Genomic DNA, 13,770 nt, shown 5'->3' with positions numbered 1-13,770 from the left:
GGAATGCATGGGTGACTTTGGAGCAGATGTATGCTACTCGTAATGAGGCTCGAATGAAAAGAGAGCTGGAAAATCAGAAAATGCATGAAGGAGATGATATGTCTAGCCACTTAAACAAGCTGCAGGATTTGAGAGAGCAACTCATCAATGTGGATGAGATCATTCCTGAGACACAGCTTGTGTCCACCATCTTGAACTCTTTGCCAAGATCTTACTTGGCTTTTCATACCTCTTTGAACCTCAGCATGAGGAATGCCGCTGAACCCCTTAAGTATCAGGAACTTGTTGCTCTCTTGTTACAAGAAGAGCAAATGAGGAAGAATATGAATATGAACACAAGTGCTGAACAAGCATTTACTACAGGTCAAAAAGGGAAAGGCAAATCTCAGCCAAAGAGTTCAAATCAAAATTCAGGTGATGGTGGTTCATCTCAGGATACCAAGAAAGGTGATGGACAGCCCAAGAAGAAGGGCAAATGCCATCACTGTAAGAAGCAAGGTCACTACATCACAGAGTGTAGAAAGGAAAGGAATCTGGGATGTCTGTAAATGATGCCTCTAAAGCTCCTCCAGAGACTGCTTCTTTTGTTGAGGACAAGGATTACTATTTCTATACATGCAGCTATGATGCCTCTTGGTCTTCACAGGCACTTAGTATGACAGAGCATGCAGGGATTTGTTTTGTCATGTAGGTCGTGCCCCTGTTGGCAAAACTGTTCAGTGTGCCAATAATGCTTCATATCCAGTTCGTGGCATTGGGGAGATTCAGCTCACAGCCATTGATGGCTCTATTCTTTGCCTTACAGATACCTTATATGTACGAGGGATAAAGAAGAATTTGTTGTCCATTTCTTCTTTAGCACACTGTGGTATGCAAGTCCACTTTGATGATGACAAATGCATGGTCAGAGACAAAGCTAATGCTTTGACCTTGATGCCTACTGGTACATTATGTCATGGACTTTATCAGTTGGATGCATTTCAGCCAGTGGATCAGTCTGCTTATAATGCATTCACTGTTGCTCTAGCTATGGTTGATGCAGAGTTATGGCATGCTCGCATGGGGCATGTAAATTTTGGTAGTCTTATGCTTATGCAGCGACATAACATGTTGACAGATCTACCTCTTATTGAGAAGCCTCCAGATCACATATGTGAAGGATGTATTTTGGGAAAAATGCATCGGTTTTCCTCCCCACGTGATCAGGCTCTACGAGCAACTGCAAAGTTGCAGCTTATACACAGTGATCTTTGTGGTCCCATGCAGACGAAGTCATTGGGAGGTTGCTTCTATTTTGCAACATTTATTGATGACTTCTCTCGTATATGCTGGGTCTATCCTTTGACACAGAAATCACAGGTATATGATGCATTTTTGGCCTTTGTAGCACTTGCTGAAACAGAGTCAGGATGCAAGGTTAAGACTCTCCGTTCTGACCGAGGGGGGGAATATATGTCACACATGTTGAATTCCTTTCTTGAGAGTAGAGGTATAAAACATCAGTATACTACTCCTTATACTCCACAGCAGAATGGGGTTGCAGAAAGGAAGAATCGGTCACTCATGGAGATGGCCAGATGTATGCTAAAGGCAAAGAGGCTACCACATATCTTTTGGGTGGAAGCTGTCATGTGTGCTTGTCATATTTTGAATCGATGTCCCACAAAGGCATTGGTTTCCATTACTCCTTTTGAGGCTTGGCATGGCCGCAAGCCTTCTGTATCACATTTTCGTATCTTTGGGTGTCTTGCATATGCACACATACCCAAAGAGTTGAGGAGGAAGTTGGATGATAAAGCCACAAAATGCATTTTTGTTGGGTATAGCCGTGAGAGCAAGGGCTACCGGTTATATGACCCACTATCCAGGAAGATATTCACTAGTCGGGATGTGATTTTTGATGAAAAATCAGAAATATCCATGGCTGGTTATGACGCAAATCAGGCTGAAAATGATGTGTTTGAAGGTCTACTACCTATGGAGTTTCATTCCACAGTTGGTGATCCAATTCATGAGGGTACAGGACAGCCAGCAAATGATGAAGGTGGTGCAGAAATTCAGCAGCAAATTGAGCCAGAAACTGAACCAAATATGGGGCAGCAGGCACCACAGGTCAGACACATACCTAGATGGTATTTGAGGACATTACAGGACAGCCATTTAGAGGGTCCTCTTGCTGGTCGTACTCGTAGGGAGACACGGACCAATGAGCATGCACACATCATGGATTGAATATGGTTATGGCAGCCAGTTTACAGGATGATGATGAGCCTGATTCATTTGTGGATGCACGAGACAACGTGCATTGGAATAAAGCCATGCAGGATGAGCTTGATTCTATTAAAAGGAATCAAACATGGGATTTGGTTGATCTGCCCAAAGGCAAGAAAGCAATTGGTACTAAGTGGGTCTATAAGTTGAAAAGACATGCAGATGGATCCATTGACAGGTACAAAGCCCGTCCAGTTGCAAAGGGCTATGCATAGAAGAAGGGCATTGATTATGAGGAGACATTTGCTCCTACATCCCGTATGTCGACACTTAGTGTGTCATTACATTGGCTACACATCGTGGTTGGGTTGTTCACCAGTTGGACATAAAGACTGCTTTCCTACACGGGGACCTCGAGGAGGAAGTTTATGTATATCAGCCCACAGGTTTTGCAGAACATGGTCATGAAGGGAAAGTATGCAGGCTGAAAAAGGCCTTGTATGGTTTGAAATAAGCTCCACGAGCTTGGTATGCAAAGATAGATGCTTTCCTACTCACTCAAGGATTTGTGAACAGTCCATCAGAAGCCACCTTGTATGTAAAGAAAGAAGAGACAGATCTACTGGTCATCAGTCTTTATGTAGATGATCTCTTGCTCATGGGATCAAATGATGACAAAATTGCAGCTTTTAAAGAGATACTGCAACAGACATTTGACATGTCTGATTTGGGGCTTGTACACTACTATTTGGGCATACAGTTTGTGGAGGATAACAGAGGCATTGGGTTGTTGCAATCTCGGTATGTTGCTAAACTTCTGGAGAAGTTTAAATTTCAGGATTGCAAGCCTATTAGTACTCCTATGGAGCCTGGGATGAAACTGTTACTACAAGATGACAGTATTTCCTTTGATGCCACTACATATGCTCAGGCTGTTGGGGTGCCTTATTTACTTGTGTACTACACGGCCAGATATTCAGTATGCAGTCTCTCAGTTGAGCAGATTCATGCACAGCCCGCGGTTGTCACATTGGCAAGCTATGAAGCGTGTATTCCGGTATTTGCAGGGTACCTTGTCGCTTGGATTGCTTTATCCTGAGGGGGGTGACATGCAGTTATACGCTTACAGTGATTCAGATTGGGCTGGTGATTTTGATACCAGACATTCCACTAGTGGAAATTATTTCTTTCTTGGCTCTTAATGCATTTCTTGGCTAAGCAAGAAACAGACCACAGTGGCCACTTCGTCTTGTGAGGCAGAGTACAAAGCTGCCTACACTACTACTGTTGAGTGTGTTTGGCTGCGTCGTCTCATGACTGATATGGATATTTCAGTGGAGGAGCCTACACCTATCTATACTGATAGTCAGAGTGCCATTGCTGTGGCCAGGAATCCTGTGTTTCATGCTCGCACGAAACACATTGAGATTCACTATCATTTTGTTCGGGAGAGACTCTAGGCAGGTGATATCAGTCTGATCTACTGTCCTACAGATCAGAATGTGGCAGACATCTTCACCAAGGCATTACCACGTCCGAAATTCGAAGCATTCCGCACTGCTTTGAATTTGTTTCCTTTTGGTGGATGATGTACAGTGATCACATATCACTCCAGGGGGGTTTGTTGGGTTTTATGCTGTGTATGCACCCAGAGGAGTGCTATTGATCATCAGTAGATTACTGGGCCACTTTTTACTTCAGTTAGTGGAGGTTTTTTCCCCCAGTTTAGCTTAGTATCACTTATAAGCAGTTTATAAGTGTTTTGGTCCACCCGGCACATTTTATGGCCGGACATGTGAACACATCCTTTTAGGTCAATTTATGATGTGGCTATTGTACTTTACATCATTATCTCAATACACACAAAGCGTCGTGTTCTCTCTCTGCTTCTCCACGCTTGTGTTTGCAGCACCTCCAAACCCTAACCCTAACAGTCCAAGGCCTTCAGTCTCCTTGTTTTAAATGATTGTGCATTATATTTGATGGCTGCTTTTCGAGGTCCAGGACATTCAACAAGTTTGACACAACCAATGGGATTGGTTCTATAAACCGATCCACGTGGTTGCCCACATATTGCACCCTCTCTAGCACAGTGAGGAGCAGTATGACAATGAAGAGTTGAAAGAGGGATGGCAAGAGTACATTCGAAAATGGACAAGAGGTGATGTGCAACTCAAGAGACATTTTGGTGTATAGGAACCATAGAAACGGAGAAACGGGGAAACGAGGACGGAGACGAAGATTTTGAAGATAAGGGAAACGGAAACGCCACGTCATCCTAGGTTATCCTAAGAGGGGGGTATGGGAAAAGTTACTAAGTTAAGAGGCCACATAAGTAATGTAAAACATGTGCCAAAGAAGTAAAATCTAGAGTCCATAGTATACATACTACATTCTACATTTATGATTTAAAACTTCACAATTTAAAACTTTAAAGTTGCATGAGAAATCAAAGCATTTAGAACTTGCCATAATCACAAAATAAGCTAAATCCATCACTCAATCATCAATGAGTCAAGCCTCAAGACCAAGTCATTACAAAAAGTGTAAAATCAAATGCCAAAAGGAAGCTACTCTCTAGAGTCTAGACTCTAGACTCTAGAGTCTAGACTCTAGACTCTAGAGTCTAGACTCTAGACTCTAGAGTCTAGACTCTAGACTCTAGAGTCTTGAGTCTTGACTACTTACGACTCTTCTATGCTATAGAAATAGCGTCGTCCTCCTGAAGCTCATCCTCATGCTCCTCCTCTGGTGGAGCTTCTTCCATGCCACCTTCATGTGTTTGACCATCGCCCTTTGCCTCCTCAAATACATCACCAATGATGGAGCCTGTGTCTACCTCTAATATATGGAAGGCAATGTATTTATCATGCGTGTACTCATGCTTCATCTTTGTTAGCAACCACAAGTTTGCATTAACAAAGAAACGAGCTCATTTGCTTTCTTGCTCCCAAGGCGATTCCTCTTCTTTGAGTGTATGTGACCAAAGGTACTCCATAAATGCTCCAAAGCTGATGAAGAGCACACCTGCCCCAAGATACGACTAGCCAGGTGCTGAAGCTTAGGCGTTTCTGCACCCATAGTCTTTCCACCAAGTGACAACACCAACATAAAACCTAAAACATGACAATTTGAAAAACCACAATTACACTTCAAACATCAAATAAAGGTTCATATGACATAGATTTAAATAAAGGTTTTAAATTCACCTATCAACCTATCATGTTGTGCGTTACTCCATCCAAACATTCCCCTCTTTGTTGTGGTAGTTTACAAGCTGATCCTTCACCTTGCGTCCTCCGGAGTACCAACCAATCTTTGCAAAGTGGCATTCCAACCACGTACCACCTCACCGTCTGTCTGCTGCTGTCTCCCCTTGTGTTGAAACTCTAGATTAAGTCCATAGGTAGCTGTATGTAACATAGCAAAAATTAAATATTGGTTCCATCTACTCACTGCAAGATCCTCCAACTCGTCTTCTATCTGCATTAGTCTCTATTAAGTGGATGTTCTCAACCATGTGATCCATGGCCTCATAAATCTTCCCAATGTAATGCACATCTCCATCCATATGCTTCAAAACCTTAACAATCAGCCAACATAGCTTTAGAAGATGCTCTACAGAAGACCAAAACTCATCCTGTGTAATAGTAGAATAGCAAAGTTGTCCAAGTGCTTGCCTATGAGTAGGCCACGACTCCCAATCAAGGCATGCTATCATCTGCTTTAGGACTGGTCTCACATGAAAGAGACGTCGAAGCATCATGAAACTGTATGCAAAGCGGGTGTTGGAGTACTTCAATAACTCTTTCTTCGCAAACCTGCAATATAATGCAAGAAAGTAATGGTGGCAAGTTATGAAAGAAACAACCTCTTTGCCTGTGGCCTTTACCCAATGCAACTTTCCAATGTCTTTAAGCAAGTTATTGAGACAATGTGCCATGCATGGCTCCATGTAACGTGCGGGTACCTCTGCTCCAATAAGACCCCTGCTGCCTTGCTAGTACTCTCACCATCTGAAACAAATTGAACCACATTTTGTGGACTCACACACTCAACAACCTCACTCCATATCTAACATAGCACAAGAGCAGTTTTTTGTCTCACCCTAGCTTCTATAGACTTTATGTAGAGTGAATTCCCTCTACATGCTGCAAGAACGCCTTCCAATGAATGGCTGCGTATATCACTCCACCCGTCAGCCATTAAAGAGACCCCATATGTGCTCCATTTCTCCTTCACATGTGCAATGGCTTCATTGATGGATGTTATCTCATTCTCAAGCAATCTCTCTCAAGGCATCAGAAGAGGGTGGACTGTATGCACCACCAAATGCTGCAATTTCAGCCACCGTCTCTTTGAAGAATGGTGAGCGGGCAACATTAAAAGAGATCCCACAAGAGTAGAAAAAGCATGCTACAACAACATCAACCTATGCCTTTCTTTCTGGATGCCATGCTGTGTGAAGAGTGGACTGCCTAGCCTTTTCTTTGGGAGGAGCATGTGTAGGCATATCAAATGAGCTTCCACCACTCCCAAGTTACAATGCAGTATGAAAAGAAGTGGGTGGATGGCCAGATGTAGCACTTACAGGAGTTCCATGACAAGTTGAATGTTGAGTTGGAGCACTTACTGTATGCTCCTTGCGCCAAGTATTTGGTGGAGGAAGAAGAAGTGAAGCTTCCCGTTCCATTCTTTGTGCATCTGCTAGAGCAATCTTCTCGCATTTACCTATGCCAAACCCTAGCAAGGCAAGCAAATGGGCTTCAACCCACTTTGGACAGCCACCTTTTTCCAGACCACAATATCGACAACGAAATCTTTTGCCCCACCTCTCTTGGAGTCATATTTATTAACAATATCCACCTGCTGCCACCATTAGTCAATCTGGGTGAATTGCTTGTCATTCTCTCTCTCAAGATGTGGTTGCCTAGATGTCATGAGTGACAAAGAAAAGAAATGCCTGCAAGAATGGGGATCGGAAAGAAAAGGGGTAAACACAAAAAGAAAAGGGGAGAATGTGCACTATGCAACAATACAATAGATAAGTGAAAGAAAAGGGGAGGATTTGCAGTGCAAAGGGAATGGAAGAAAGAAAGGAAAGAAGAGCTGAAAAACGGAGCTTCTACTTCGCTACAGAAAAAGAGCATCAACTGGGGCCTTGTACTCTCACATGTTGATGCGCAACCAGGTGGCCGATTCGGACTCTTTTTTTTCTCCTCACACCTGTGGCTATTTCGATGACGATTTGGGCTTTTTTTAATCTTCGTATAGGCCACACGTTTCGAAAAAAGATCTAGCCCATTTTTTGGCCATTTTTTAGTATTGTACCATGGGCGTCCTGGATCGCATGCCCATTTGGGGTTTTTTGAGCTTTGGGGCCACGTGGCATGCGGCCACATGAAACGGCCGTTTCACATGAAGCGAAACGTTTCTCACCAAGCAAAAACGCCGAAAACGCGCCGTTTCGGCCAAGTCGAAACGTTTTCCCACCGGAAACACGTTTCCAGTAGATCACCAAGGCAAAATGCCATTTCAAGCCGCTTTCCCCCGCATTTCCAACATTTCCCGTAACTATGAAAGGAACAGCAACCAAACTCCACTAACAGCTTCAGCCCGTTTCTTGGTGAGAGAAATATGGGATCAATACCCCTCACTTGGTGAGTTAAATTGAAAATCAAGACTATTTAGTGCAAGTCATAACTTGGCATATTCTGTGAATCGTGACAAGTTGTAACTTACAACTTTATCTGGGTATTGATAATTGTGGCATGTACTTACAAAGTTTCTGTCTTTTAATGATGGAAACGTCTCACCATTCGAGTCCTCTCATCACAAGATTGTAGTCCTTCTGAGAGGACCTCCAGCACTTCGGCCTTCTTCCATACAAAGAAGAGGAAAAGGTTATTAGCGGAATGTGATCACCAACACCACAGGGGTGAAGTAAGGATGCCCTCTCTCTCCAACACTCTTCGTCCTTTACATAGATGAGGTCTCTCACTTCATCTCCATACCTCGCAGCCCCCCATCACGAGTTTCTTTCACTCGACCCAAAATGGAGGCCCCCACCGCATCTCCACTCAACAACTTCAAATAGAAGAGATCCTCCACCAGAGACACTAGAGTGCCCCTCCACAAGTAATGGACATGGAGAGCCTCTATACAATCACAGATGCCAAGGACCCGCCCTTGATCCCATAACATTGCATCATTGTACCACTGGCACTTATTACTAAGAGTTAAGGAGTCAGAGCTATGGGTAAACAAGTCCACTCCCCATTAGTTCATAATTTTTACAATCAGGGCTATCATTGAGGAAACCAAGCACAAAGGGCAGAAATTATATTGTTGCTTTTTGGATTTCCGCAAAGCTTTTGACACACTCCCGCGATCTAAATTTTCAGTAGATTGCGGCAAGTAAAAGTAAAGGAGCCAATAATCTGGGCCAGTACAGTACAACATTGCATGGCCAAGTTGTTGGTAGAATGTGCATAATCAAGGAGGAGATACACAACACTCCTGGGGTAAAACACACAGATGCCCTCCATCCCCTGCACTCTTTAAGCTCTACATGAATAAACTCGCTGATTTAGTCGAAAATTTTGGAGGGAATATAATATGCTCTACACTGGCAGAAACTGCGGTTTCCATTCTTTTTTACACAGTCGATGTGGTACTTTTATCACTCTCTCCAAAACGGCTGCAACTCGAAGATGCCTTATAGAAAGTTTGACAAGTTAGAGACCTTAAAGTTAACCTTGACAAGATCAAGGTTATGATCTTCCAGTCCAGTTATACTAGTGATGAGCATGCGAAGCTTGAAGAGAATTCGTTTCCCTTGAAACCACTCTCAGTTATGAGGCTGATGAATTTTGCGTAGCTCCAAATGGAATGCAGTTTTTAACAATGATGGGGAAAACTAACAAAAGAGTGGCATGCGAGAGTTTCAACTTGTCTCTTTCTGGAAATGAAGAACTCACCTGGACAGTATGAGATTGTATGCTCAAAACGCGACCTTGACCGAGCACGGGGAGAGTTGAGAGAGGGGGGGCCATGGCTTTGATCTGAAGCATGCGAGGAGCTCCGCACTTACAAACGCGATGGAAGGATCTGCAGTCGAAAAGATGTGTGATACAAGAGGGACCTAATCTTGGGAGCTTATAACACGAGGGTTTGGAGAATCGCGACCACCACCATTCACGAGAGAGAGCTCTCTCTTCTGCAAGAGTTCTCAAAAAGAGACCTTTTCCAGGAATCATATCAAGAGTTTGTTGAAATCTTAGGCCTCGTAGATCTTATGACATTTTAAAATGGCCTGCTTTTGTAAAGACTTTTATTCTCTCTCTCACCACCTTTGTGCCACCATGGTGGGAAGAAATGGCTAGTAGGATTTAGAAATGGCTAGTAGGATTGACTTTGGGATGTCCTTGACCCATCTGGGTTCAAGTCTCCCCGTTGATTGATATCGATAAAGTCAACGTTACACGGCTCTCTCTCTCTCTCTCTCTCTCTCTCTCTCTCTCTCTCTCTCACACACACACACACACAAGGCTACTTGTACTCAATAACCTCAAATCTACACAAGTTCCAGCATAGGTGGGTAGTTTCTTTTAAGTGTTTCTTGGTCAACACCATAGAAATCAAATAGTCATCTCTATGATGGAAAAGTCATAATGTTAGCATCCATAAAATCATCTTTATAATTACGAATCTGAATTTTGACGCTTACTATAGTGCTAATTTTGACGATTGTTTTTTGTGATTATTTTGTGGGTTGTTTTGAGACAAATCTATACCGACACTTTTCTCGACATGAATTTACATGCTTTCGGGCTTTTTTACATGTTCATTTTCGTTGAAAAAGATTTTTAAACAAAGGCCCTCCTGTAATCGTGGTTAAGTCAAATCTCAAGGCATAAATGGAGATGAGCATAAATGGGATGGGTAGTAGGCCCACGCTACCCACAATTCGAGAATAGAAATTGTTACTTGAAAGAGTTACTGAGAGAACAAAAGCAAGAGTTTATTGCTTTAGTGAAAGAGCTAGTGAGAGAACAAAAGCAAGAGTTTATTGCTTTAGTAAAAGAGTTAGTAAGAGAACAAGAGCAAGAGTTTATTGCTTTAGTGAAAGAGTTAGTGAGAGAATAAAAGCAAGAGTTTATTGCAAGACTCAGGCCTACTATTAGAGCCGATAATGTGAACATGTTTCGTCCTCACTCTCTTAGTTTGGCAATCTCTTTAGCTTTAAACTCTGGAAGAAAAATTGGTATTTCTAGAGAAGCACGAGTGCTGACACATCTTTTTTGAAGTCTTCTTAACCACCTTATTTTACAAAGATTTTTAATATGACTGATGACTAAAGGAAAATATGTTGTGAGAAATAAAGCTACCACAAAAACCTCTAATGGAAGGCTAAAGAAATGTGCATCTGATGCTATAGCAATTGCCACACAAAGAGGGACACATATCACTTTAATATCATGAGAGACACAAAATTCCATGGATGAGTGCATATGATCAACGAAGTTGAGGAAAAATGAAAAATCCTTCAAGTAAGAGGATGAATCCGATCCTAACTATTCTAGAGGTAAGTAAAATTATCATGCTTTATTAAAGATGAAAGAAACGATTCATGGTACAGAAGTGACACTACTACTAATTGATGATGGGAGCACATGTGACTTCATGTCAAAAAGGCACTCAGTATTCTAAATCTAAATTCTATATATTCTAGTTATAAAAGCTAGTTATAAAGCAAAAGAAACTATATTCTCTAGTACCAAATATAAATTACATGTGAGAGGCGAAAGATTTAGGTTTAATAATCAAACCGTTACAAAAAGAGTGAGACTTCCTCATAGCTCCACTTAGGGTAGACATCATTTTGGGGATGACATGGAGGTATCAATGTAACCCAAAGATTAACTACGACTCTCACACCATTTGGTTGGTGAAAGATGGTAAAGAAATTTACCTTTAGTGTTAATATAATGGAGAACTAATTCCTTTATTGAGTCATACCACTCAAGCAAACAAAGCTTTGAGGAAGAAAGAGAAGAGACTCTTTTGGTTCAGCTACTCATAACACACCAACTAGTCCATCTCAACATTCATTTCTCTCAAAATTCTTCATTTGTTTACCTCCAAGACTTCGTAGAACCAAACTAGAGGACTATAAAATTGATATAATCCATGAAAATTCTCCACCTTGTAAAGCTCAGGTTAGAGTTAACATCGTAGAACAAAGAAAATCCAAAAACAAGTTGAGGAGTTGTTAGAAAAGGGTTTGATTAGACCCATTAGTTCACCATTTGGAGCTCTAGTCCTTCTTGTCAGAAAGAAGAAACACGTAATTACTTGCATAACCACCGTTAGCTAGGATTACTATCCTTAATCACCTCCTCATCAACTCCTAACAACCTTAAAAAACTAAAAAACCAGGACAAACAAGCTCTCGAGTTGAGAGAAATCACCTCCCATCAACTCTAAAAAACCTCAAAAACTCCAAAAACCAAGCCAAACAAGCTCTCAGGTTGGAAGACGTGAGCACATAGTCTCGTGAAAAAAGATGTGAGTCAACATACGAAAGCTTGGAAATATGAGTGGATACGTGAGCTGTGAGTCTCCACACGTGAGCCATGAGCCTAGAGGTAGGTATACATAATATTGTATGAACCAATTATTACTACCTTAAAAACTTGTAAGGGTATACCTTCTCATGTTCTTTAGGGGTTTTGTTATTATCATACAATATGTACTAGCTACAATTTTGAAGGAAAATTCATATCCTTTATAATTATTGAGTCATGAAAGTACAATCATTACCCACAATATTTGCACACCAACCCTGTCCGAGGCCTATTACATATAAGGGTGTGCCTTGGATAGGCATATTTCATAAAAATAAAGTACGTGAGCCTAGTTTATACAGAAAAGGTGCAAGCTTATAGACATGAGCCTACAGATGCAAGCTTACAAATGTGAACTTGTAGATGCGAGCCTCGACATGTGAGCCCATACCTCTAGATGTGGTGTCACACGTCTAGAGGCATGAATCTAGAGATGTGAGGCTAGGAAAAAAAAAGGTTTCAAAAAAAACTTTTTAAAAAAGTGTTACAAAAGAAAATTAAAAAATTGTAGAGCTTGAGAAGAATAGACATGTCTAAAATCAGTTCCAGACCTGTTTTAGGAAGCACTAGAGAACATTTCACAAGAGTGAAACCCTTGATGCAAACCTAATTAATAATACAATCAATTATGATGCATCAAACCACACTTTCTCAAACCCACCTAGCCTACAGTCCTAGCAAACGACCAACACTAATTGAAAGCGCTTCCCTCATGAGAAGGAAAAACTCCTTCGAATCCACCTCTAACGAGAGGCAACACAAATATGAGTGGAGGAATAGTGGAATGCCTAGAAACACAAGCCACCCCATGGTCCTTCGAGCCTTACATTCAGTAGTGTCAAAAACTTCATGGAAAGTTCACTGAATCACTATGTCTTTGGGCGAAGCTCCAATGAAGGAGTGGGAGTAGGACCATGAACCTTAAGGTTTTCTCCCTTTGGAAGTGGTTAAACCATATCGGATGCCACAATGTTTCAAAAATTTGGTGTTATCCTGAGGGCTCGGTTTATCCTAGGTAGACCAAGATCAACAAGTAGCCTAATAGCTGTAGTTAACAATCAGGACATATCTCCTTTGTTGTACCATAGGGACAAGTGAATACACAACAACAAGCACACATAGGGTCAGAAGAAGCCCCACTTTCCACATGAGCTCATTATAGAAGTGACTTCATATGGAACCAAGTTCCAGTTCTTCTTCGTTTACATGAGAAACACGGAACACAAGGAATGGTAAAGAATCAATGTCCAGGACTACCTCAAAACAAAAGAATTGATAAGGGCATTCACATAATGTGTCCTCATCCACAATGAGCCTGCAACCTCAAAGCTAGGACGATGAAGGAAAAGTGCCATTGGAAACCACATAGCCCAATCCCAAACCCTGAAACATAGGGTTTTATGCAACCACTTCCTTATGTTTCACTATCACCGAGTGAATATGCGAATGTGAATAAGCAAAAGACATGCTTAGGATGACATTTGAAATGGGAAGGGTGGTTACCACAAATATAATACCTAGAGGCTCAAAGTTGGGCAAAACAAAGCCAATCCACATCTCAAGGATGATGACCAAACTTGATGGAGCTAGAGATTTTCATTCAGAATCTAGAGAAGTTTGATTAAATTTGCCAGGTTATGGGAATGATTGATGATCCCACCAAGATCTCTTCATTTAGTCTTTTCCTTAAAGGCAAAGCAGGCCAATGGTTTAAGTAATTAAACCCACATGAAAAGGCCAGATTCAAGGTCTTGAGACACACATTCATTGTTGAATTCTCGCACGGTGGAGCTAGATGGAGCCCAATCGCATAGCCCCATCACACTGATCCATATCCTCAAGCAAGAGAAGGGTGGAACAATGCATGGCTACATTGCTAGAACCAAGAATCTCCACATGAGATGTAGCCCTTGAAAAAGACTAGACAACT

The 13,770-nt window shown here is 41.7% G+C and overlaps 1 protein-coding gene across 2 annotated transcripts in view; it reads right to left on the bottom strand.

The window, feature by feature from the left end:
• SOS4 (pfkB-like carbohydrate kinase family protein) overlaps positions 1–9,509 on the bottom strand; it is a 205,708-nt gene extending 196,199 nt beyond the window's left edge. The window contains exon 1 of one of the 2 annotated variants that reach the window (XM_086794545.1): positions 9,192–9,509. In XM_086794545.1, coding sequence (XP_086650671.1) covers positions 9,192–9,470 — 279 coding nt within the window. In that variant the 5' untranslated portion in view covers positions 9,471–9,509. The remainder of the gene's footprint in view (positions 1–9,191) is intronic. The other variant, XM_086794546.1, reaches the window with a different exon arrangement.
• Between the last annotated feature and the right edge of the window lie 4,261 nt (positions 9,510–13,770).

Source organism: Cibotium barometz, chromosome 61 (genome assembly GCF_041138505.1).
Source record: "Cibotium barometz isolate CiBa-2024 chromosome 61, ASM4113850v1, whole genome shotgun sequence".
Classification (NCBI taxonomy): Eukaryota; Viridiplantae; Streptophyta; class Polypodiopsida; order Cyatheales; family Cibotiaceae; genus Cibotium; species Cibotium barometz.
This window is presented reverse-complemented; position numbering and strand designations above follow the sequence as displayed.